General features: G+C 34.3%; 2 protein-coding genes across 3 annotated transcripts in view; one reads left to right on the plus strand and one right to left on the minus strand.

Moving 5' to 3' along the window:
* The window catches only part of OPN3 (opsin 3), a 56,865-nt gene extending 53,328 nt beyond the window's left edge, over window positions 1-3,537 (plus strand). The window contains exon 4 of the mRNA XM_051993514.1: window positions 1,595-3,537. Coding sequence (XP_051849474.1) covers window positions 1,595-1,858 — 264 coding nt within the window. The 3' untranslated portion in view covers window positions 1,859-3,537. The remainder of the gene's footprint in view (window positions 1-1,594) is intronic.
* KMO (kynurenine 3-monooxygenase) overlaps window positions 1-27,569 on the minus strand; it is an 87,993-nt gene that overhangs the window by 37,772 nt on the left and 22,652 nt on the right. Inside the window, exons 5-15 of one of the 2 annotated variants that reach the window (XM_051993512.1) lie at window positions 26,416-26,464; window positions 25,682-25,769; window positions 24,116-24,281; window positions 22,779-22,850; window positions 20,362-20,483; window positions 18,336-18,483; window positions 16,299-16,356; window positions 12,645-12,727; window positions 9,818-9,919; window positions 9,679-9,738; window positions 4,309-4,951 (exon numbers count right to left, since the gene is read on the minus strand). In XM_051993512.1, the coding sequence (XP_051849472.1) occupies window positions 4,787-4,951; window positions 9,679-9,738; window positions 9,818-9,919; window positions 12,645-12,727; window positions 16,299-16,356; window positions 18,336-18,483; window positions 20,362-20,483; window positions 22,779-22,850; window positions 24,116-24,281; window positions 25,682-25,769; window positions 26,416-26,464 (1,113 nt within the window). In that variant the 3' untranslated portion in view covers window positions 4,309-4,786. Of the gene's footprint in view, window positions 1-4,308; window positions 4,952-9,678; window positions 9,739-9,817; window positions 9,920-12,644; window positions 12,728-16,298; window positions 16,357-18,335; window positions 18,484-20,361; window positions 20,484-22,778; window positions 22,851-24,115; window positions 24,282-25,681; window positions 25,770-26,415; window positions 26,465-27,569 lie in introns of those variants that run through there. The other variant, XM_051993513.1, reaches the window with a different exon arrangement.

Consider the following 27,569-nt stretch of genomic DNA (forward strand, 5'->3'; position numbering starts at 1 on the left):
CCTCTACCAGAGATTCCTGATTGGTCACAAAATAAACTCTGAGATTACTCTTCATTCTAAAATTATGTGGCCTTGGGGCAGCTAGATGGCATAGTGGATTGAGCACCAGCCCTGAAGTCAGGAGGACCTGAGTCCAAATCTGGCCTCAGACACTTAACCTTATCTATTTGTGTGGCCCTAGACAACTTAATTCCAATTGCCTCAGTAAAAAACAATGTTATTAGTCTGACCTTTGTTATTGCAAAGGGCTGAAACTCTGAATAGGTACACTGGAATCAAACAACTGAGCACTTAAGGCTAATTACCTATTGGACAATACTCTATTAGCATATGTTTGGGAAAATGGCCCTTCTCACTATTCTGTTCTGGCTTGATCTTTTGGTGTATACAGATAATCACAGGAGGGATTAGGGGGTGGAGTAAGACAAGCCAGAATCACTTTGGAGGAGTACAAGGAAAAGGGAGGTTAGTGGAGAGTTTGTGGCAGTTTTGTTGATCCCCTTCACTTCTCCCTCTAAAGACCAAAGATTTTTGCTTATCCTGACTCTGGCTGATTCTGAGGCCTCCAGGGAGCTAATTCGGACTTCACGTGTTATCATTTGAACTCAAATGATAATCAAAACCCAAGAAAAGCCTTCAATTTCTTTTCAATTTAATTCTTCCATCTGTAAGAGGAGTAAACATGAGGATACAAGTAGAAAAAGAAAATGTTTTATCTGCCTCAGACCAAATCTTTAATAAGCATGTTTCAATAATTAGGAAATTGCTGACTATAAAAAGTAGGATAAAAAAAGTAGGAAAAACAAAGTTATTCAACTCAATTGGACAAACATTTATTAAACACTTAATATCTGTGAGACTATTCTACTAAGGCACTGGAGATTCAAAGACAACCTCAATAAGGTAACATTACCTTGAGTGGAATATCATGTAGAGAATATGAGTGGTAAAGAGAAATCTGCTGTTTTAAGACTAGTTTGAGATAGAAATTAAATTTATGATTTCATTGTTATAGGGAATTTCCACAATAGGAAATTCCCTCTACTGAAGCATATCAGAAGCTCAAACATTTGTAATCTTTGAAATTTTCCTGGAGCATTGAAAAGTTAAAATGACTTTGCCATCACATAGCCATCATGGGTCAAAATTCTCCTCCTCATCATAAATATATTTTACTTTGTAATATGAATATGATCCCAAGGACTTATCAACAGAAATTTTGTAGAATTGTTTTTAGAGTGCTTACAACTGATGAATATATCACTCACATCTTTTGGCCCAGCTTCCCTTATTATTATTTATTATGTGACTAACTGGGAGTGAGTCTGGCCTTTTGCATCATTGCAAAATTAATGGAATCTGTATTGGGAATGAATATATGATTATGGTTTCAACAAAATGTGTTTTGTTGTTAGTTATTTTAGGAGGAATACACAGGGTTAACTAAAAATATTTACACTTAGGGAATTTACTTTCCCTTCCCTCAAGAAACACCCAAGTTTCAGAATAATTTTGATATCATTTTCTTGACTGACAACTGAGATGGAAGACCTTTAATTTGACATTATGCTGTCTTAATTCTTTTTCTATGCAGTTTCGAAGATGCCTTTTACAGCTCCTGTGTTTCAGGCAAATGAAATTTCAACAGCCCAAGAAAGATAGAGCTGTCATCAGGACTGAAAAGCAGATCAGACCTATAGTGATGTCCCAGAAAGTTGGAGACCGACCAAAGAAGAAAGTGACTTTTAGCTCCTCCTCCATCATCTTTATCATCACCAGTGATGAGACACAGATGATTGATGACAATGACAAAAACAGTGGGACAAAGGTGAATGTGATTCAAGTTCGACCTCTCTAAGGATGGAGGGAGACGGTAAAAGATAGGATTCTGCTCAGTAGACACAGCTTCTGATCTTTAATTTTGAAGACTGTGATGAAATTCCTCAGAGGACTTTTGTTCTACTGTGAGTTGATTAAAAAAAAAAAAATGCATTAACTCAGTTGAAGTCCAGTTATGTTCACTAGCCTCAGAAAGTAACTTGAGCAATGGTTTTAGTCAATGGGTGCTCTATGTACTAAAATATGACTTCATGACATGAGAAGATTAGAGGACTATTTTGAGCTGGAAAGGATCTTAAAGTCTATCTGGTCCAATCTCCTTATTTTACAGGTGATAAAACTGAGACCCAGGGAGATTACATTACAAGGCCATACAACTTGGTAGAGAGTCAGGAGTCATCAATTTCCAAATATGATGAATATTTTTATTCCAAATGTTTCTAAATGCTGTAACTTTCTAGTGCTTGTGATGCTTTCTCCCTCTGTTTTGATATGTCTTTCAAAATATCTGCATCTTACATTTATGCATAAAATGGGTAGGGAAAACTGTCACCAATTGTAGCTAGAGAGTGCTCTTTTATGCTAACTACTATGTCCATCTGTCTTCTTTATAAATGTGATATAATGACTAGCCAGCTCTAAAATGAAAATTATAAGTGTCTCCTAAGTTTGTAATAAATGGAAACTTGATGTTGTCAGAAGGCTTTAATGTTATGTGTACCAGTGATAACCAAATAGCAGGTTAATACAGATATGCTGCTGAGCACAACTCTTGTTGTTGCTCTATTTTTCCTCTAGAGAGCTAGATCATTTTGGAAATAAAAACATTAGTCTTATACTCTAAGATGATACTAATAAATACTTTTCTGGAACCTAAAATGTATAATTCTGCATTATCAGAAAATTTATCTGGTGAAGATGGCATTTACTAGGGTAGAATCATACCTACATGCATTAAAAATATGATGTGAGATTGTTAATCATTTTGATAGTTTTCCATATATATCTGCCAAACATGTAGTGCTAAGTGAACACACATAGAGAAGAATTGTATTAGTAAAGCATCTATGGTGGATTAGACAGTGATCAGGATTTGGAGAAGAGGCTATTCTTTCCAGATAAGTGTACAACCAAAAAAAGATTGTTTTGAAATCATGAAATTAACATGGCTTCTACAATGCCACACAGAATTATAGAATATTAGAGCTAGAATAAATCTTAGAGTTCACCTACTCACATCCTTTCATTTAATATACGTTTAAAGAAGTTAAGATTTTCCTTCCAAGGTCACAGTAATAAAAAGTCAGAATTTAAACCCTAGTCTTATGAGTAAAAGATCACTGTTTTTTTTTCACTATGCCACCTTCTTCCCTAGACCTAGAAGAAAAATATTTGTTCTAACTGTCATTATTTCATTTTTATTGTTAAGTTTTTATTACTGGGATAATTGTTAACTTGCCAGAGTAGCGTTTTGTATGTTTCATGAACTTCAGAGTTGAGATCTTAGTATATTGAGGAGAGAAGAACCAAAGAAAAAGTTTTCACAAGAAGTGCTTTTGAAAGTCATGCTAAGGGATTAGCCCAATCACAGCTTAAAGCTAAAAAGTCAAGTTGGCAAAATAATCACTGAAGGTCTAAAATGAAATAAATCATTGTTTCATGTTTCTAATAAAGGATCTCTGCTTACATTTCAAAATATTTCACATTTTTCTATTTTTTGTACAGAAATTGAAGTGTATAAAATGTTAAATAAAATTATTTGTTGAGCCATGTCATGGCCTTTCTGGAACTAAAAAGGTCCTACTAACTAACTGCCTTATATAATTTTTTTCTCACAAAATAGTATTGACACAATACTATAAATCATGCATAAAATATTTTCAGAAACGCATTGTGTAAAATTGAGAAAAAGAGCATTTTCAAACTTTACATTCTTAGAGCTCTATGTAGTTACCTGAAACTCAGAATGATGTGCTAGAAGTTGTCTAAGAGATTACCTACTCCAACTCCCTCATATGTAGAGGAAACTAGAAAGAGCTAAAAAATAACTTATGTTAGACTAGAATTCAAGTCTACCCATTCTCATTTCCATTTTCATTCTCATCCCAATGTTCTTTCCACTAAATCAGGTTGCTTCTCTTCATGTCTGAACCCTAGACTTAGAGAAACCTATGAAAGTACCAGAAAGCTCTATTGAGCAAAATGTGCATTTATCCCTCAGATGACTTCGCGTAGGGCCAAACCAATGACCTTTTTAAAAATTATGGTGCTGGCACAACATAATATTAATTTTTCATCTTCTTATCCACAATATGAATTAGTTAATAGAATAATGTAAGAAATTCCAATTCATTTTACCAAAGAGGTAGGTATGGATAAAAACGGTTGAGAAGCGATCTTCCCATAGTTCAGGAGGAATCAGACATATGCTCTATTGCCTTTTTTATTTCTATGACAGAAATCCACAGATAGTGTTAACAAAAGAAATACTTTATTTACTATTGGGTCTAACAGAATATACAATAGGTTATACTTCCCATATAGGTTAGTGATGTACCAGAGTCTTACTATAAAGTTTTCATATATAATCTATTGAAATTCAATCAAAAGTTTAAAATTTCTAGGAGGATTTCATTGATAGCAGCATCACCTATAAAATGATTTCGGACTCTCAAGACGATGTTATGGCTTGAATTTCCAAAAATCATTCCAGTGCTCTCAATTTAAAAGGCGGGGGAGGAAGACTCTGTTTTTTAAAACAAGCTTTTAAATAGCACTAAAGAACAATTCAAAATGGCATTAAATTTGTAGGCCACCTTCAAATGGTGAATTGGATATAAAGGTCAATATATGTTTGTGAATGCCTGATATCTTTTCCAAAAAGTCAATCATCTGTTATTAGATAACCTTTCATAACAGTCAATATAACAATTTAGAATTCACTCTTTTAATTCCATGGAAGTTTCAAAAACAGATTTTCAGTGTTCCTAAAAGAAGTGATCCAGTTCCACAGCATCTTCAGTTGGACCTTTGGTGACATGTAAGTTACAAATAAGCAGGTACCACTTAGGGCTGTTGCTGTCCCAAAGAAAAAGAGTCCTTTGTTTATAACCTAGAAGGAAAGATGATGTTGTTATGGTTTCAGTTGATGGGAAATCAAAATCTGTTGAGAAACCTAGGCTTTTGCTTGTGATTTTCCTTTTGAAAATTCAATTCCTCAAACGTATTAAAACTCTAACTATGTACAAAGCATTGCAAGCTTAGTTCAAGGTTTCCCTCATTCTCCCAAGCTTTGTTCTCAAACATATCTCTAGTTTTCATTAACATTTTATAGACATTTGTCTTATCCCCTCCTACCAAAGATCAGAAATCATGTCTTTGGCTCATAAATTTGAAATTTGAAAGGAATGGTAGAAAACATTTAGTTTGGGTTTTCCCCCAGTGCTTAGACTCTGCCTTAAATATAGCAGATGTATGGGAAATATATTTTTTTATTCTGGTAAACTGGTAAATTCTAAGACCTGCTATATAAAGTAAGCAGTTCTTGTACTAATATCTTGCAGGCATTTTGCATAAAATGTTCCTATCTATTCATCACTGTGGTATCCAAGTGAAGAAGTTCAGCAAACTCAAAGTAACCACACTGAGTCAAGCAAGCTTGGTTAGGAACCAACTTCCTTTTGTATTCAACCAAATTAACCACAAGCAGGAACAAGGAAAAGTATCTTTAGTTCTGCTCTTTGGGTAGAAAAGATCAGGCCTAATAGCTTGGTAAACTACTCTAAAGATGTAAACCTATATTAATTAATCAATAACCTGCTTACACAAAACTGTAGAATCAGAGAAAAAAGAACTGGAAGTTTATTGTGATGCAGGGCACATTCCCCAAACCAGATTTTAGAAAATAGACACATTGCCTTAGGCTAGCAAAGCAACATTGTCAGAATAAGTCTACAAATGATAAGGTGTTGATTCAGAGTCTTATGTAGGAAAAAAAAATCAATAAAACAGGAAAATGGTTCAAATCTGTCATGGGGTGGAGAGGATTGTGGAATAGCCAAACTGACTGAATTTTTCCAGTTCTCAGACAGTTGCATTTTAATCATTTGGACATATAATTTAATCAAATTTCATGGCATATCTTACTTTTGAGTCATTTTTTAGTCGTATCCGATTCTTTGTGGCCCCATTTGGAGTTTTCTTGGTAAAGATACTGGGGAGATTTGCCATTTCCCTCACCAACTCATTTTACAGAAGAAGAAACTGAGATAAACAGGATTGACTTGCCCAATGTCACACAGCTGGTGTCTGAGGTCAGTTTTGAACTCAGAAAGAGCAATCTTCTTGACCCAGGCCAAGTTGCTCAGCCATTTAGTTTCCCACATCTTTTACAAGGTAAATGATATCCCACATTCGTTACTGCATTAATAACTGCAGCTTCTGGCAGGAGCTATTAATTCACTCAGTAAAATTGAGTCCTGACTATGATTTGGGAAATTCAGGCAGAATTTGAACTGATGGACTTTTTTTTTCTGAGCTTTAGAACTACATCAGAGAGAGCTAAGGACCTGAGGTGAAAGGTAAATGGAGACTTCTGATGAGAAAAATCTCAAGGGAGAAGAGAGGAAGTGCAAGGCCAGCCCAACAGGAGTGGAACATTATTTGAAGGTGTCAAAAGATCTGATTAAAGCAATTTTCTCTCCCTGACTGGACTCCTCTGGTTCTCTGATATTCACACCAATGGATTCATTCCATATAGACCTTTTCTATAGAGGGCAATTCATACAGACCACAAAAATCAGGCCCTTCATTTTAGAGAACAAGTGGCAACCCCAGGAATAAAATGACTAACCCCCAAATCATGTCACTCATTAGTAGCAGAGCCAGGAATAGAATCCAGCTTTTTCAATTGCAAATCTGCGACTCTTACCACTACATAATACTTCCATGGAGTAGAACCATGCTGTTGAAAGAACAGTGTTTTTTATCTAATTAATACTTAATCAGGAACAATATTATACAATGACTTTCCTTGCTAAATATTAGAAAGCATAAAAATACAGAGTATTTTATTGAGGGTAAAGAGTAAAGAAAGTATCCAATCTGGAGTTTTGCCCTGACTCGTTGGGGTTCTTAAATAATCAGGAACCCCAAACATATAGGAGATGGCACATAGGCCCTGGGAAAGGAAGAATTGTGCAGTAAGAAATCCATTAGAGGAAGCCAGAGAGGTCAGTTCTAGAATAAGAAATGAGAGCCAGGGTTTACTAAAGTTGTGGGTTTTGCCTGACTCAGCCTGTTTCACCAAAGCTTTGTGATCTTTGCCCTGGGATTGTGTTCATGTATTAGTATGGTCAGATTTGGCCTAACATGATCCCTACTGATTTAGTTGTGCTGGTATGGACATAGGTACAAGCTCAACTTATTTAACTGATGATCAAGACTCACTTATCTATAAAATCAAATGGGAATTATTATGTCTCTTAAATAGAAATTGGGTCTTAATCAATAACAATGCACATATTCAGAGAAAAATAAATTAACTTGCTTCCTGGGCCTGGTAAAATATTGGAAGAATATTCTGTGATTGCTTAAACATTAACTATTCTGAACTTCCAGTTCTGGGTTTAAAATAACAAACTCACTCTCGACAGAGTCAAAGGGCCCTTATCAAAGGCCTTTTTTCATTAAAAACAAAAAACAAAAAACAACAAAAAACCACTTTTTTATCTGTATACTTTTACCAAGTTATCATTCAATATAAAGATATTGAATCCTGAATTTCCTAACTGACCTAAATCTCCACTAAGGTATACACCTTCAATGCTTCATTGCAGCAACCAGCTAGATCTGGCTTCTTAAAGGCTGACAGGTTCTAACCAAACTGGCACCATCCAGTAATGGGCTATACCTCTGACCTCTCTGAAAAATAGTCTAGGATAAGTGCAAGAAATATCCTTAGCAGGAGATACTCATATCAATGAAGCCAGAGATCTTTTGAAATAAAGAAATTTTTTTTTCTTAAATAATCAGAAATTTCAAGTAAAGACTTTCATTTCTAAGATGCTATGTGTTTAAATGCAAGATTAGCAATTTATGATAGTTCTATCCACCCATTCAAGCCAAGTTTTTTATGAACATTTCCTTTTGACCAAAGAAATGCTGAACGTAGATTGGAATGATTCACTTAAACAGGAGCCCTAATATGATATTTAATTTGCAGCCCAAACTGATTAGATGGCTAAGCCTAATTAGTCCTATTTGAGTTGTGTGATCCTGGAAAACTTGGAAAACAAATTTTCACACTCCATTCCCAAAAGCTCTTTTATTGAGTAGCTCTTGCACATTGTACTGGTTCAGAAATAGTAATAGGAAAGGAAGTTTATAAAATTTTAGACATGCTATTCTACTAAATAGATAGATAGAGATAAACATATCTTGTGGCAGTTCAGTTATATACAACTTTTTATGACCCTATTTGGGGTTTTCTTGGCAAAAGATACTGGAGTGGTTTGCCATTTTTTCTCCAGATCATTTTACAGATGAGGAACTGAGACAAACAGGGTTAAGTGACTTTTGTAGGGTCACAGAGCTAGTAAATATCTGAGACCAGATTTAAACTCCAGAAAATGAATCTGCCTTATTTCAATCTTGACACTTTATCTGCTGTGCCAATCTACTGGCCAGTAGACTTACATATCTCTATTTAAACATACCTCTGTATATCTTTAACTATCTATGCATTTTATCTTATCTTTTTATCTATTTCCAGAATATAGATGTAACCCAGGAGCAAGGTGATACAGAATTGTTGTGAAATTTTTATTTCCTTGTTTGTTTTGGAACTTTAAGGCTGAAACTTCCAGATTTACTGAATTTAATTGGATTTTTTAAAAAAAATGTCAAATTAGGGGAAAAATGGGTGTGTTATTTAGCATAGATATGGGACCTCCTGATTGCCCCCCAAACTAGATGGATGAATGGGTGATTATTTAAGCTATCAAAAGTTAAAACACCACCAAGACTTTTGGCACACTCTGTATATTGAGGGAGAACATTTTTTCTTTTAATGGCATTACAAAACTATTTAAATACCTTATAACCATGGAACATGGTGGTTTGAACCATAGCTAAGTTTATTGAGTCAATTAAAAAAAAAAATACTTGTACAATACCAATCACAGGACTGACTCAACTTACAAAAATAAAAAGGTATCATTCAATGTGCTGTTGACTTTTTTCATTACTTCTCCCTTCAAATGCTCTTATTAGCTTTTCTCTCTGATTTATCCCAATAATCAAGGTGCTTTCATGGCCAAAACCATTTTAATTTTTAAGGCACACAATTCAATTTTAAGAGGACAGGCTCAAGGCAGCTAAATGGCGCAGTAGATAGAGCACCAGCTCTGAAGTCAGGAGAACCTGAGTTCAAATCTGATCTCAGACATTTAACACTTCCTAGCTGTGTGACCCTGGGCAAGTCACTTAAACTCAATTGCCTCCAGGGAAAAAAAGAGGGTAGGCTCAAGATTTTAATACTTCTATTTCCTAATTCTTTGGAAAGAGACATTGATAGAGGCATATATGAAACAATAATATATATTATATGTCAAGGCTCTATGTTGAAGAGCAACTTCTTTGTACATATAAGCAAACCAAATATAATTGTAACCTTAGAAAACTGTGTATCAGAGTTAAGTGGCTTGCTCATGGTCACACCATTCCAAGTTTATTGGAGGTGGAAATTGAATCTATCTTTTCTTGATTCCCAGTCATTGTGATATGGAGACTCTGAAACAACAAAGCTGCTTTAGAATGGTGAAAATCGGAATCTCTCACCTTTTTCTGCCAATTCCACCGTAGAATTGCTTCATGGTATCGTATTCTGGAAAAAGTGACCTATAAGCAAATATTAAGAATGTATTTTTTCCCTTAAAAAGAATACAAATAGACTAATATTATCTAAATCAACTCTTACCATAGTGTAGAGTGGAATAAAGGTAGATGGCATAATTGCATGAAGACATTTTTCAATGTTCTTTTGGAAGATGAACCATCTTGAATTGACATGTGCTCGCATCTAAAACAAATGCAAGAATCCTTCTTTGAAAGTGCTTTTTGATATGACTCTTTCTCCTGCTCTTTCTCTTTCTTATTCTTGTTTATTTTTTTAATTGTTTTGTTTCGTTTGTTTGTTTTGCTGAGGCAAAACAATTTGCTGAGGCAATTGGGGTTAAGTAACTTGCCCAGGGTCACACCGCTAGACATGTTAAGTGTCTGAGACCCAGATTTGAACTCAGGTCCTCCTGACTTCAGGACTGGTGCTCTATCCACTGCACCACCTAGGTGCCCCCTCACTTCCTTACTATTGTTTGTAAAGAAATTGTCCCAAGTTGTAATTGCTAAAGAACATGACATTGGGAATGTCATACTCATTTAAATACTGATAAATTGAAAATATTGCTGCCAACATTAGGAGATGCTTTGTCAACAACCCCATCTTTCTGAGCCTCAGTTTCTTCAATGTCTAAAATGAAGGGAGTTTAGTAGATGATTTCTGATGTACTTTGCAACTCTAAAACCTACAATCTGGTGAGAAGTTTTTAAGAAAAATGAAGTGGTTTGAGAAATCTTTGTGGAAGAGGAGGGACAGAAATCAAGATCTCATCTCTGTTTCTCTAACCACTACTGAAAACTTCATTCCTTTTCACTTTGAATCCCTCACACATCAGTACAGTATTCCTGATTCCAGGCCTTCACTCTACCCACTGAACCACTTACACATTCTATGATCCACAACTACCCTCTTTTATAGTTTAAATATTCCTGCTTGAGAAAACTGAAACATCAAGAACTTGTGTGATTTGCCCAAAGTCACATAACTAGTTAATTAGAGTAAAGAACTAGGACTAGTCTTGTCTCAACTTCAGGTCCAGGGCGCTTTCCATTAGACATTCATTATATAGTATCTGGTCTTTTCAAGGGTCAATATAGATGTCTCTTTCATAGAGGGTTTATTGAACCTGAACTGGCAATGATCTATGTGCTAAAAGGTTTGAAGCATTCCTGTTAGTATATAAAAATTAATGCTTCTATTATCACTTAATTTGCCTAGGGCAACCATTCATCCCAAAGAGTTGAAAGGCAGTTCAGAGACTACATCCAAATTCTTGGCCTGTTCTCTCTTATATTTATCTTGTTTTTGAAAAGATTATTAGGAAAATATTATGAAACTTTCCTATAATAAAATACTTCAATCAGTCAACCATAATAAAAGCATATTACCTGTTAGGTATGGTATGGTCTTCTATGAATTAATATCATAAAATCTACTAACTGGCTCCACTATAAATTTATGTGGTTGTGTCACCTGAGCTCTCACTGTATAAGGCAGACCTTTTACACCACCCTAATCTATTTATTTTTCCCCACTCTCCACAGCCACTTTTCTCTATCTTCTTCATCCCTCATCAAAACTCTATATTTGTTTATTCTGGCTTCCAAAAAGAGCATAAAAATCTTTGAGTTGTGGAACAGATCAACCCTGAGGAAATCTTACCTGTTGTCATGAACATTTGACCCTAGTGGGGTCTGTAGCATGATTCACAGTGCAGGAAGCTAAAGCTTAGAATCACTTATGATGAATGGGATCATCACTGCAAGAGTGGTGAGGACAGATCACAAGGCTGCTACTTTCCACATGTCCTTTCTATCCTTCAATAAACATCTCTCACTTTGGAAGTCTCTCATGTAAGTTTCTTCTACAATGTAATTCAACTTTGAACACCAATTGGCTAGTTGTTTGTTGTAGTTCAGTGATCCTGTGGACCATATTGTCCGTGGGGGTCTCTTGGCAAAGATATTAGAGCGATTTGCCATTACCTTCTATTGTGGAGTAAGGCACTGAGATAAGGTGACTTGCCTAATCACACAGCCAATAAGCATCTGAGCTGGGATTTGAACTAAATCTTTCTGACTGTAGAACCAGTGCTTTGTCACTGAACCACCTAGCTGCCTGCAATTAGCTGATACATCAAAGTAATTGCCACTCTCCTCTATATATCCAATCAGTAGCCAAATCTTGTTATTTCTACTTCCACCAAGTCTTTCATATTTCCATTCATATGGATATCACATTATTTCAGGCCCTCATCTCCTTTTACCTAAAGCAACACACACACACACACACACACACACACACACACTCTCTCTCTCTCTCTCTCTCTCTCTCTCTCTCTCTCTCTCTCTCTCTCTCTATATATATATATATATATATATATATATATATATATATATAATGAGGAAGAGTATATGTCTTAGACCAGAGTCTACAAAGCATTAGACAGCATATCTAAAGAAGTTCTGTCATGTTTAGTAGAAGTTAAGTAACATAATATACCAAGTGCCTGACTTAAGAATTAAGATCTGAGTTCAAATCCTGGTTTAGACACTAACTGGGCAAGTCATTTACTCTGATGCTTACTTTCCTCTTGTAAAAAAAGGATAATATCTATAAGACTTTTCACATAGGATGGTTGTGAAGCTTAAATGAGATGAAATATATGAACTCCTCTGCAAATTTTAAATCTATATAAACATTTGCAATTATTATCACTGTCTCTTAAGAAATGTTCAGAGGAATGAGATTTTTTTCCCTCTTTCTTATAAATTTATGGTGCTAAAGACAAAAAGGGAAACTGGGAAAACAATACCATAAGTAAAGGAAGAAGGAAAAGCTGAGGTATAATCACTTCTTAGAAGCAAAAATTTCTAGTCTTTCAAGATTAAGGGACTTACTCCCTTACCTCTATGTAATTATACATGGATAAATCTGAAATAGCATGATCATCTGGAATTCTAAGTCTTGAGAATTCAGGGAGACAGGCACCTAGAAAACAAACAAAATGATTCAATCATGTCATCAAAATGAGTCCTTTTTAAAAGTGTTAGGTTCTTAAAGTGTGCTTGGCTCTTAATACTGTATAAACAGTACCAATATTTGGACCATAAAAAAACTAATGTTCTTAAGTATTAGCTAATCATGATAAGATGCCCACATTGCATGAATAACAAAGTAGGAAGATGGAGTATATGCATATATATCTTCTATAATCAAACTTAACTCAGTTATCTAGCAGAATTCTAATTATACTTGTGTTTATATGTGTATATTATTGTGTTCCATAGTAATTAATTACTAATTATAATCAGTTTACATAAAAGACTACAATTGATATTAATTTTCAACTACTAACCCAGACTTTTCTGTTTTTTCTCCTCTGTTCTGTATCTATAATTAGCAACCAGATTGACAGTTTTATCTGATATCATTTACCATTTAATCCTCACCATCTTTCTTATTCCACAAAGGTTGGGAGTCGTATTCTTCAATGGCTGCAATTGTCTTGCCTACAAAAATCCATCCTCTCCCATTAGGCTGTGAATTCTTTGAGAGAACTTTTTTTGCCTTTCTTTGAATCTCAACTCTTGTGTAGCATAGGGTCTGACATAGTAGACTATAATTTCTCAGACCCTGTGCCAGAAGGATGGACTACAAAGACAAAAAAATAACCAGTACCTCATAGAGTTTACATTCTAACAGGGATGACAACGGATATAGGGGATAATGACTAAGCCTAAAATTTCCCTGGTCTAGTGAATTCCCATGTGAGGAAACTCATTTACTACATTCAGGTCAGTGCCTTCTCTGCAAGATGTCTTAAAGATTCCTTGAGTGTCTTAATCTTAGAGAGATGTCTATGGCACTGAAAGGTTAAATGATTTTCCCAGGACCACAGAGGCAGTTGAATCAGAGATGGTTCTTGAACCTTGTCTTCCTAACTCAGGGGTTAGCATGCTGTCTCTCATCAAAATAAATATACATTAATGGAGTCAGAGGCATCGATAGCTAGAGATATCATAAAAAGTTTTATGCAGAAGATGTCATTTATAGAGAGGTGTAAAGGAAACTTCTAAGAAGCAGAAATAGAGTATGAAGTCAGTCCAGTCACAAGAGAGAGTGATTATAAAACTGCACAAACAGAATGCCATTTGTGAGGATCAATAAGGACAATTGGACTGAATTGTAGAATATAAGATAGGGAGTATTGCATGAGTTTGGAAAAGTAGTTTGGGGCCAGGATGTGAAAGTCCTTACAAAGAGAGCAGAGGAGCTTATATTTAATCCTAGAGGGAATATAGGAATAATCAGAACTGCACCTTAGGAAAATTAGTCCTACTTCCCAAATGTACTCAAATTATTGTTTCTTCTTATTTGTTCATGTTCACTCTATTATGCCCCACCTCCCATCATCTAAAGGTGTAATGATCGCGTATTTAAAATCAGCTGGAGTCAGGAACTCAAGTTAAGGGAAAAATCTTCAGTCTTTATTCAAGTGAAGAGGTGAAAAAAGATTACGATAGCAATATGGGCAAGAAGGATTGCGATAGCAATATGGGAAGCTGCGACAGGAAGCCAGCTAGCAGAGCAAGTGAGGGCTGAGCTCTCCTCCCCTTCCTTTTTCACTCCCCTGCCTCCACCCACCAGAATCGTCATTTCCTATACAACACATCAGGAGTTGCACGAAGAGTGGGTTGGGGCCATTCTTTCTCCAAGCTTATATATTAATAGAGTATGATCCAGTTACTATTAGCCTCATGTGCTTGGGACCTCAGTGCATCAACTCAAGCCTCAGCCCATTACATAAAGGGTCACTGACTAGCTATTATATGTTTTGTGAGCTAGTGGCTGGGTTGGTGTTTGGGGTGCAGAGATGGTATCATGGAGAAAAGGAATAGAACAGTAAGAATGAGCTCTGGATCCCTGGCATCAAGGCATTTTAGAACAGATGGATAGAAGAAAAGGGTTAAGGAAGCAATTCTCAAATGTAAAGCCAAAACGATTTTTACAACAATATTGAAAAATTTTTTATTATAATACTGGGAGGACTCATTTAGGAAGGCTGGGAGTCCTTCAGACAGGAAAGCCTCCTTCAGAAGACTGACCATATAAATCTCTGTTTTTGCATACTACCTCTCTCTCTCTCTCTCTCTTTCTCTCTTTCCCCTTTCTCTTTCTATCTTTTCTTCTTCAAAGTATATATAGTTGAATTCCTGTATGTTAAATTTATATGATATAAATGTACTGTAATCTATAATATTAAAATTCTAAGTACCAGTAGGGGAGGGATACTTTGGGTGTCCTAAGGCCTTTTAAAAGAACCCTTCAAATCACATTGATCATTTTCCCCTTATATTGATTTAAAATTTACCTCCCTCTTTTCTTCTTTGGAGCTATATCTGGTTATACAGAGAAACGTTTCCAGAGATTTCAGGGGCTAAATATGTTAATTTAGATATTTCCTGTTCCATCATGGTCAACTGCTAGGTTTTCTCATTTAGTCACTTTTAAAAAATTCTGTAAACCAATCTTTTTCCTCATTTAATTTCCAGGCCAGTATATAGTTATGTAGTGAGAAGCTAGTTATCCATAATACAAATATTTTATATGCATAATACAAATAGATTATTTTTATCTTGTTTGTGTGTGTGTGTGTGTGTGTGTGTGTGTGTATGTGTGTGTGTGTGTGTGTATGTGCCAGAATCATAGATTCCTAGGGTTGGAAGGAACTTTGAAGGTCATTTAGTCCAGCCTCCAATAATCAAAACCCCTTGACACTCTTGTCAGTTAGTCATCTAATTTTTTCTTGAACATATCTGTTAAGGAGGAATCCATTCTTACAGGCCAGCCCATTCCATTAAGAAAATATTAATTGTCAGCAAATTCTTGTTCGTATTGATCCATAACATGTCTAATAACTCTGGTTCTATTCACTGGCACTATGCAGAATAAATCTAATTTCTTGCTCATTTCTCTATGCGACAGTGTTTTACCATTTAGAGATAAGAAGAGTAGTGGAACACATTAATTACTATTTTACTATTATTATTTAAAAAAATAAAACTGGTAGTAGAAGAAGAGAAAACTGATAGCTAAATGAGGTTTAGAGGTCACCCATGGATTTCACATAGCTCAAACTTGCTTATATACTTTTAGTAGGTATCACTAGATAAAAATGGTCAAATTTCTTTATGTTTGTATCAAATCTACATTCTCGGATTCAACTCTAATTATCAATTGACTAGAAAAAGAATGTAGAAGTGATATGTTTAGCAGAACCAAGAAACTCACCATCTCTAAATTTTGCAAAAAACACTTTCATAGTGGTTAGCAAAGTCAGAATTTGAGGGCACTAACTAAAATAAAAGACAGCTGTGAGTTTTACTGATTTTTCTTCTACAAATTGTAGCTACCCACAGATTTTACTGCTTTGTTAACTGAGCAGCTAGCTGGCTCTTGAGAAAAATACATCCCACAGGAGGATGCTATCACATCAAAGCTCTGTGCCATTTTTGGTTTTAAACACCCTCACTAACCTGTCTAAAAGGGATTTACTTACTTAAGTCATTATGGAATTTATCCATTAACTCATCAAATACCAAACAATCTTCAAAGCCCTGAAAAGAGATAAATCCAAGATAATAATAATGGCAATAATAAAAGTTAACCAGATTCTTACAAATGCATACCTTCTTTAATAAGTAAATTTAAATTACAGAAATCCTACCTCACACAAGGAAGCATAATTGGATCCTTATTCATCTTGCTCTGTTGTTGCTGTGGTTATTTTTAACACAGACTACTAAAGTATTAAATAAGGTAAGATCCTGGATTCAAATAAAGGATGACCAAATTTTGCTTCAGATATTTAATTGCTGTTTTATTGTTCAGTTGTGTTCAACTGTTCATGATCCCATTTGAGATTTTTTTGACAGAAACACTGGAATGGTTTGCCATTTCCTTTTCCATCTCATTTTTCAGATGAGGAAACTGAGGCAGAGTTAACTGATTAGCCTAGAGTCATGGCATCACCTAGTTGAGGTGTGCTGGTAAATGCTTACTTAACAGCTAGCTCCTCCAGAAAAAACAAACAAACAAAAAAAAAAAACAAAAAAAAAAAACAAACAAACAAGTTTAATTTGACTTAGTAACATTTCCTCCATTATTTTCTTAAGCCTAGAAAACAACAAGATGATATATGAAACCCTTATTTGTAGTCTTATGTCTGATATGTAAAAGTTTACACTGAAAATTTAACACTCAGGGTGCATAGAGCTGGTTCAGCACACCCCTGGCTAATGTAATATGACTTTTGGCAAATATCTTTTTTCTTATTAAAGAGAACTACAAAAAATGCCTGTATTCATCAACTGTGTAGACCTTTGAAAATTAAATTATTTCTTCACCAATAATACCAATAGGCTGACTAAACTTTACAAAATGAACACTTCATGATTTTAGGTACATTTGGGTAAATCATGATTATTTCAATAGTCCTAATTATTACAAACTCTGTCATATTCATAAAGGGACTTAAGGCTCACAAAGCACTTTTCTCAAAACAAAGTGAATGAGAAACTGAGTTTCAGAGGCATTAAATGACTTGCCCACTAACCACATGGCTAGTACATGTCAGAGGCAGAGTTTGAACCTTGGTTTCCAAATTTCAAGTGCTTTTCATTGTATCAGACTACCTCAATATGATTTTGTCCAATTTGTAAAGCATTTATGTCTTAGGTACTAAGACCCTGGCTTCCCAAAAGGATACTATATATCCAAACAATGTAGCATATTTAATACATACAATAGATAATAAGTACATCCACATAGAAATAATGCAAACACATATCACTTTCCTTTACAGCCTTATTTTTAAGTGTTTTATCTTTGTCCCTGTTATAAATGTCTGATGAATTCATGATTTAGGTTTCATTTTATCTTCCTTTCTTTCTTGGTTTTTCTATAGAAGCTATTTTTGGGAAGCCATCATGATTTCACTTGTGTTCCTTTTTATAATTTATACTGTATTCCTTCATTGACCAGCTTGATCATATTCAATTATTTATTTCCTTTCAAAAAAAAAAAATTCCAACAAGAACACTGAGTTTTCATAGGAGGCATAAGTTTTAATTCTGACAGAGAGTCACATTTTTCCTAAGGTTTGCCATGCAAGATTTGGATTTTATAAAAATATATGTAAATGCATAATATGTATACACATGTCAATATTTACATACCTATGTGACTATATACATGTATACATAAACATGTGGCCCTGAATTGCTAAAAAAACATCAATTTAAAAACTCTAACATGTGCCTTCGTTTTTCTGATTGAACCAAAAACTCTACTGTGATTTCCCCATTTCCTCATGCTAACCCTTTTAGTCATGTCTACTTGGGGCTATCAGTTCAATTGTTTTCACTTAATTGCCTGGCAGTCATTGTGTCAAATGACTGGTTGGGGTGGTTTTTTTTTTTTTTAACTAATTAACTAGTTCTTGGGGATTATGTGAATAATCCAAGGCTTGGATATCAGGTAATTGGGATATTTTGCTTAAAATTATGCCTTCAGTCACTTAGCAAAGGGAACTTACCGCATTCATGCCTTGTCCAAAAAAGGGCACAATTGCATGTGCTGCATCTCCCATGAGTACACAATGGGAACCAATGTGGAATTCAGAGCACTTGACAGCTATCATAGGTTGGGCTGGCAGCAGGAAATAATCTTGCTTCAATGCTTCTCTTCCAAGGGGCAAAAATTACAACATATACAAATTAGTATGAAGTATCAGAGTAGACAACCTGGTGAAACTTGCTTTACTATATATAAGCTTAATGACTTTGTCACATTAAAATGTACCTTGGCATGCTAATGAAGAAACAGAAAAGGCAAAGAATTAAAGTTCTACACAACTCTGATATTCTGTGGCTTTTTTTTCTAATTACCTACAGGTATTTACCATGTCTGTTAGAATGCAAATATATTCAGGCTGAGGTTGAGAATCAAATTAAGTTTCAGCCATTTCCCTGTTATGCAATATTCAAATTCATTAATATATTTTTTAGAATTTCAATCTAGCTATTTCAGTATTTCAATTTTGGCATTTCCATGAAAGAAGAACAATTTCTAGAGTGCTTTGATATTTATAATATACTTTATAACTTTAAAGTTTGCAAATAACATAATTTATAACAAGTCTGCCAAAGACAGTACAGGTATTACTATCCACATTTTATAATGAAGCAATGAAGTTCAGAGTGATCAGGTGATTTACTTAAAATTATCTTATTCAAATTCAGTCACCTTGATTGCATGTATTGTGATTTTATCATTACACCCCATACTTCTCAATGACATATCTATAATATGATTGACAATTTCTTTTTTTTTTAATTTTATAATAACTTTTTATTGACAGAACCCATGCCTGGGTAATTTTCTTTTACAACATTATCCCTTGCACTCACTTCTGTTCTGACTTTTCCCCTCCCTCCCTTCACCCCCTCCCCCAGATGGCAAGCAGTCTTATACATGTTAAATATACCACAGTATATCTTAAATACAATATATGTGTGCAGAACCGAATAGTTCTCTTGTTGCACAGAAAGAATTGGATTCAGAAGGTAAAAATAATATAGTTGACAATTTCAAATAAAATGCCTCAATATCAGCAGTAATTCAGACCCCTCGGGAATTTAGTATTCATTAAACACTTATTATGTGCTAATAGACAATAAGAAAAGATTACTCCTAAGCCTATAATGTCAAGAGATAATCAATCTCTTAAATCTCAGTCAAAGAGTATCTCAGTCTCAGAGGTAAAATTCTTTTTTTCTCTCTGTCTCTGTCCCTCTTTCTGTATTACACATACAAGACACACACACACATCCATGGATGGAGCACAATTCCACATACTTGTTTTTGGCTACATAAAAATGATGATGATAGAATAGTTACTCCACTTGGAATTTGGACCTACAGTAAATTTGGCACTAACCATTTACAAAAAATCCCTTGATCTCCCTGGAACTAAGAAGTGTCCTTCTTTATAAAATGAGGGTCCTAGATCAGGACCTCTAGATTCCTTCTAGCCCTTCTAAACTTAGGTAATGTGCAATATCATGGAAGAAGTATTGAATTAAGAGTCAGAAGATCTGGATTCAAATTCTGATTCTGCTGCTTACTACCTATGTGACTTCAGGGCAAGTCAGTTTACCTTTCTGGGACTTAGTTTTCTCATAAAATTGACAAGATTGAACGGATAACTTCTTTGGGTGTTTCCAATTATAAATTGGCAATCCTAGTATCAACATCATCATCATATTCCACAAAAAAAAGTACATGCAAAAATGTTTTCCTAGAGAATTTTTTTTTGGGGGGGAAGAATCTGGGGATTGTTTAGAATTACTCATCAAAACAACAACAACAACAACAACAACAACACAATCTGCTCAGACATTCACTAATCTGCTCACACATGTGCACTGCACTAATACAACTTCAAATCCTGATGATTGTATGATTGATCTAAACCAAAAGAGAAAAGGGTTAAAGATTCCTTGCTTGATACAACTCAAGGTCATGAACCAGAATATACAATTGTGGATAATAACACTTACTCTCCCATTAGGGGGATGGAATCTGGGAAGTACTTCTGAAAGAAATCCAGCACATCACTACCTGTGGTGAGCTTTTCAAAATCTTCAAAAGGCATGAATAAAGTACAGGTAAAGGATTTGTTCTGTGAAAAGATGAAGGTACCTCATATATCAAAGGAATTAGGGATTTGGAAAATGTAGTCATTGAAGAAATAGCACCAAGTCACAGTAATCTTGGCTAGTGTCAGAGAAGAATTGCATATATATATATGTGTGTGTGTGTGTGTATATATATACATATAGATATAGATATATAGATAGATATAAATATATAGATATAGTCTCAACTCAAAACTGTGAAAGTTCAGTAGTTTTCCTCCCAGACTATCTAGAATGTACCTGACTATCCAGAAAGCTAAGTAACAGTTTTGAACTGAATTGAACTTCCTTTCCTTTAATCTTTTCCCCTTTTTGTTTCCTGGGGATATTAACAAGACATCCTGGAGATATGTGGGTGTATATATGTATATATATTCAGTCATTCAATTATATCTAACTCCACAGATCATACATGGTACACCAAGTCCTTCTATTGCCCCCTGTCTCTTGAAGTTTTCATGGCTATAATGGTTGACTGCAGTAATCATCTTAGAATCCAAGAATATAAAATCTAAGATTTTCCATTTTTTCTCCCACTAATTGCTAGGAATTGATGCTAACTTTTTTAATGTTAAGCTTCAAGCCAGCTTTTAAACTCTCTTCTTTCATCCTCATCAAAAGGCTTTTTAATTCTTCACTCTCTGCCACCAGAGAAGTTATCATCTGCATATCTGAAATTGTTGATATTTCTCAGGGCAAACTTAATTCGGCTTTTGATTTATCCAGCCCAGTATTTCATATGATATACTCTGTTTATAAGTTAAATCAGTAATATGACAATATATAGCCTTATTGCATTCCTTTTCCAGTCTTAAACCAGTTAATTGTTATAAATTCGGTTCTAAGTTTTGCTTCTTGACCCACATAGAGGTTCCTCAGGAGACAAGATAATCTGCTTCTACCATTTAAGACTTGCCACATCTTATACTGTGATCCACACAATCAAAGGCTTTAGTATAGTCAATGAAGGAAGAATAGAAATTTTTTTGAAACTCCCTCCCTTGCTTCTCCATAATCCAGCAAATGTTAGCAAACTGATCTAATTCTTCTGCCTCTTTGAAAACCACCCTGTTCTTCTGGTAATTCTCAATTCACATATTACTGTGGTCTTGCAGAATCTTAAACATAACCTTGCATGAGTGTAACTATTTTGTAATTTGAACATTACTTAGAATTGTCCTTCTTTAGGCTTGAGATTTAAACTGATCTTTTCTAATCCAGTAGCAGCTGTTGAATTTTCCAATTTTGTGGGCACATTAAGTACAGCTCTTTAATAGTATCATCTTTTAGAATTTTAAATAGCTCAGCTGGAATTCCATCATCTTCACTAGTCTTATTAGCAATGCTTCCTAAGGCTCACTTGACTTCATTTTCTAGGATTTCCTGATTCTAGATCAGGAAACACACCATTCCAGTTATCAGTGATGCTAAGATCTTTCCTGTATGATTCTTTTCTGTATTCTTGCCATCTCTTCTTAATCTCTTCTGCATTTGTTAAGTCCTTACTATTGTCATCTGTTTTTCTTGCCTATTGTTGCATGAAACATTCCCTCAATGTCTCTAATATTCTTAAAGTAAGCTCTAGTCTTTCCCATTCTGATATTTTCTCCTATCTCTATACTTGCCCATTTAAGAAAAGCTTCTCTTCCTTCCCTGCTATTCTCTGGAATTCTTCATTCATTCAGGTATATTTTTCCTTTCTCCTTCCCCTTTCCGTTTTCTTCTTTTCTCAGTTATTTGTAAAGCCTCATCAGATAGTCATGTTGCTTTCTTGTTCTTTTGTTTCTTTGGAATGCTTTTTGTTGCTGTCTCCTGTACAACATTGCAAACATAGTTCTTCACATATTCTATCTGCCAGATCTAATCCTTTAAATCTATTCATCATTTCCACTTCATATTCATAAGAGATGTTATTTAGGTCATATCTATATAGTCTGATGGTTTTCCATACTTTCTTCAATTTAGGTTTGAATTTTGCAATAAGTGTATGATCTGAGCTGTAATCAGTTCCTTGTCATGTTCTAACTATATATAGATCTTTCCCACCTTTGTTTACAAAGCATGTAATCAATTTGATTTCTATATTGATTATCTGGTGATGTCCATAAGTACAATTGCCTTTTAAATTTTTGAAAAAGTCTTTGCTATGATCAGTGAGTTATCTTGACAAAACTCTATTAGTGTCTGCTCTGCCTCATTTTACAGCATCAAACAAGAAATAGAAAGACTCAAATGAACAATACACACACAAATGTGATTATTGGTATAACATACTCTACCTGGTTAGGAAGTGCAATCATCATGAAAGTGTTTCTTGGCCAAATATGTAGATAATTAGGTTCCATAGCATACTGTAGGGGGAAAACCCACAGATGTTTACTAAAATATTAATGAAACACTTCTATTAATTTCATTCTCCATATGGTATAAATGTTTACCTGATAATATAATTAGTACTGTCATTTATCAAATAGAATGACTTGGCTGTCTGTCCACTGGGCCTGTTAGAGAGTTTCTTACCATCTTCAATAAGACCCAAAATATATTGTCTTTGTGATACTGGAGTGATATGTTGGCTTGGTATGTATTTCTTGGCATATATCATTCTACTTTTATACTAAATTTGTATGAACTCTTCTCACTTGTGTTTATATGTACCCCAGATTTATAAAGAAAAATGTTTCAAAGTTACTGTTTTTATTGACATTTTAGCAACTGCTTTTGCTTTGAGCTAATCATGTCTACTGGTTGATGGGAAGCACCAAAGGAGTTCTTAATATAATTTATTTAACACATGGACATCCTGTCTCTCTTTGAAGACTTCAAAGAAAGATGAATCTTTGATAGATCAAGGCATGTGTTACAGTATTACAAAGCTTCTGATTGGACAATAACATATGAATATAACAGGATAAGATTTTCCAAACTTCAAGATGCATAGATAATTTGTTCTGGCTCTAAATGTAACTATCTAAGGTTGTTGGTTGATAGATAGTAACATCATTCCTTCAAGGCATGGTAGAAATATCAACAGATCTGGTCAAATGGCTTGTTTTGACCCCTAAGATTTTGCCAATTCTTAACCATAAGGTCTAGGACAACTCATTTCATTTTGGGAATTAGTTTCCTCCTCTGCAAAGTCGGGTCATTGGACTAGATGAACTTCAAAGTCCCATCTAGTTTTAAATCTACAATCCTGTGAACTAACAAATGTCTGAGTAGATGACAGTTAAGAGATAATATTCCTGATAAAATGCAAATGTTTGATCAATGCTATTTGCTAGTCCTGATTTAGGAACTAACATTACTATTGAGTCTGTTGACAATACATTTTATTATAACTTCCTGGTTTCATTTGTTTATGATGATATAAAATATTTACCCTATATGCTAAAAATATTTCCTTCAGCCAAGAGGAAGAAGGGAAGAGAGCATTTTTTGTACTAAACATAAACTTGTTTTTTATTTTTTAAACCTAATGTTTATACTAGCCATGGTAAGTGGCCACATTTCCTTAAAATAAAGGATACTACTCTACAGTACATCTTTTATTAAAGGTAACTTTAAAAAGATAAAGGAGAACTTTTAATGAGGGAGAAAATGGAGATTTCCTTACCTCCCCATTCTTAGGTGGAATAGTCAGTTCCATATACCCGTGAGGAATATATTGTTGACTGTAGTTGAAACGAGGCCGCTTCATGAACTGTGCTCTGACTGTGGAATAAGCTCCATCACACCCTACAATAATGTCACAAGTAACTTCTGTGGGCACCTGATTAGATCTGTGAAATCAAGGAAAGAATTAATCTGTCGGTATAATAGTAACAAAAGAGACACATACCATTTCAGTAGACCTGGAATTTGCCTGTAGAATTAGCACAGGCACTCAGGAGACTTTTATTTGAGCTACAGATTTTCATCTCTTTGTATTTTGTATTACCAAAACAAAGAGAAGAATATTTGCCCTGACTTACTGCAAAGATTATGAAGCAGCTAGGTGGCACAGTATTAAAAATGTTAGTCTCTTAGTAAGACAGACGAAATCAAATTTTGTCTCAGATATTAGTTGTGTATACCTGAACATGTTACTTCTCTTTGCCTCAGTTTCCTCAACTTTAAAATCAGGATAATAATAGCACCTTCTTGTTATATTTGAACCTGTTGTGAGGCTCAAATGAGATCATATGTTACTATGTGCTTTCATTTTGCAGATCTTATTGTTAATACATTCTTGGTAGAACTGTGAAATAGTATAACTATTTTGGAAATCCATTTGGAAATATAACAATTAAGAGACTTTATAATCTGGTTGTGAGATGATAAGGACATGTATTAGGATAATGGCAGTGAAAAAGGAAAGGTAGGGACAGAAAGGAGAAATGGATAAAAAGACTGGATAGTATGTGTTAGTTAATTAGAGATGAGTAGAAAGGACTGAATAAAGGATGAGACTACACTTAAAGGATAGGATAAGAAAGAGATGAAACCAGTGAAGGAAAGATACAGAAAGAAACAGAAAAGAAAATAGAACAGTCTAGTAAAAAGAGTTGGACTTGGAGAAAAGACTTGAAGGAGCTCAAATCCAGGCTCTGACTTCATTATGCTCCACTTTCTTCATTGTAAAAAAATAAATAAGTAAATAACATTTGCAGTACCTACTTAATAGGGTTGTTTGTTGTCAAAATTAAATGTGATTATGTTAAAGTACTTCAGAAATCTTGAAGTACTTATATAAAGGGCAGCTGTTGTCAGAATAGAAAAATTCCATGACAGAAAGAAATAATATTTTAAGAAAGACTGTCAAATGCTACAGAAAGGCCAAGGAAGGTGAAGACAAAAAGATCACTGGATTTGTCCAAGCTCCTCATGTATTTTCCCTCAGTAGGTCTTTTTAAAAGGGAATTTCTATCTTAGAGGATTTCAAGAGCAAGCTAAATCAATTAAATAATTATGATTGTATAAATACATTAAGGGAGAAGCTGAAAATTTCATCTGATTTAAAGGTATATTTGTAGGGTTTTTTGATACTTTCAAACTCTAAAATTTTACCTTTTAAAAAAGGATCCATATTTTCCACGAATATTTCCTAAGATAATTATTTAAGCCTTTTAAAAGGATAATTCTCCACCTCCCAATCCTTCCTATCAAATTCTTAATGAGGACTTATGCCGAGATTAATTACCCAAGGAGAGTGATTATGCCTTCTTCAGGTTTACATTTTAACAACTTGTGGCCAAAGTGCACCTTTGCAGTGGGGTATTTTTCAACAGCTGGAGAACAAATAGAAAAACAACATGGGTAACTTAAATTCTTTTTTTATACCAAATTAAAGAAAAATTGAGGTTCTCATTTATTGTTTTAATTTATTATAATGGCATTGACAACATTCAAATTCACTGGTTTAACATTATTTTCATTTATGTCATTTCCCAATACTTGGTATTACAACTTTAAATAAGGATGTTTGTCTTCTTTCTGCTCCTTTTCCTAATCCCTTTTAAGTCTCACATACCTGAATGAATGGCACATTGGGAAATAAGGATCACTTACCCCATATGTCAATTGTGTAAATACTTTTGAGTCAATAATAACTCATTAATCACACAATTATTTGTCCTTGTAGCTGTTTTTAATAGCTCTATGGCTAGGAAGGCTTTAAATTCAAGATAATACAACTTTACATTTTAATTGTCTCTGTATCAAGTAATCAGCATGTAGTAGAAAATCAACCAATCATTCACTGAGCATTTATTAAGTAATGACTATGCACCAGGTACTATGCTAAGTGTTGTAAGTACAAAGAATCGGGCAACCAAACAAACTCCAATTAAAAAGTTGTTTGCTATATCAGTCCCAAGCATCATGGTAACACAACAAGGCAAAAGGTGAAGAAGTTTTAGTTAAAGACAGACTTACCATTCAATAGGTCTTTATTTAGATGTTCTCTACTTATGGAAAGAATATACTGGAAAAAAATAGAATTTGAAAACTTCATTTAGGAAGGATGTACAAATATATTTCTGTACTACAGGACAGGCATCTACTAGATATCTGTACTATAGGACTATCTACTTAGATAGGTAGTTCAATAATCAATAAGCACGATACCATTTCTTTTTAAAGTGTTTAACCTAAATTTATTACTTTAATTAAGATTTATGATTGGAAAAATCAAACCCTTCTCTTTTAGAATTTAGCAGTGTTTCCATACACAAAAATAGGGGGTATAACCTAATAATAATAAGAAACCAATTGCAAAGTAAGTGTTTTTTCACTTAGTACCTAATGCATTTCCTTGCACAAAGTAGATTCACTTAATAAATATTTACTGCATTGAACTAAATCAGATCATCCTATTCAGCTGCTTTGGAAATCTCTTGAACTCCTACAAATCCCTATATAATTCTACAAAAGGAATAGGTTCTAGATCTGTGATTTCGCTAATATGGAGAACTCCCAGACAAGGAAACTCCTACTACATATTCTAAACAAACTGTTAGTGTTCAAAAACCAATTTGGAACTCCTCTTTGGCATGGCCTCCACATCCAACAACAGACACCAACAAAAGAAAATTAATCATGTTATTTTTTTAGTCTTATATGCTGATTTTGATCGGAAACAGCAGTATCCAAATTGATCACTGACCTTATAACAAATTTCATCTCTGAAGACCTTTTGAATATATTCAAAAGTGAAATCCACTTTCAAGGGACAACAATTTATTAGCATTAAGTATCACAAAAAATTCTCAAAGATGCTACTTTGGAAGGACAACATTCACACACACATTTATTTAAAAGCAAAAAATTACATAAAGTTATTGTTCTACACATGCATTGTAGCATGGTAACAAAGCTAATGGGATAGGTAGTATTCAGAATTCTATGTAATATTTCAAGGAATCCTAAAATCCCAACCCCATCCTGCCACCTCTGGATCTTTCTCACCTGTCTGAAAAAGAAAGGTGTCTACAATCCTATATTTAGAGAATCATTCATTTAGGCATTCATTTAGGTTGAGGTAAGTTTAATTCTAGATGGATAATGCTAGATAATGCTTGTATGTTTGT

The sequence above is a fragment of the Antechinus flavipes genome, chromosome 4, assembly GCF_016432865.1.
Source record: "Antechinus flavipes isolate AdamAnt ecotype Samford, QLD, Australia chromosome 4, AdamAnt_v2, whole genome shotgun sequence".
NCBI lineage: Eukaryota > Metazoa > Chordata > Mammalia > Dasyuromorphia > Dasyuridae > Antechinus > Antechinus flavipes.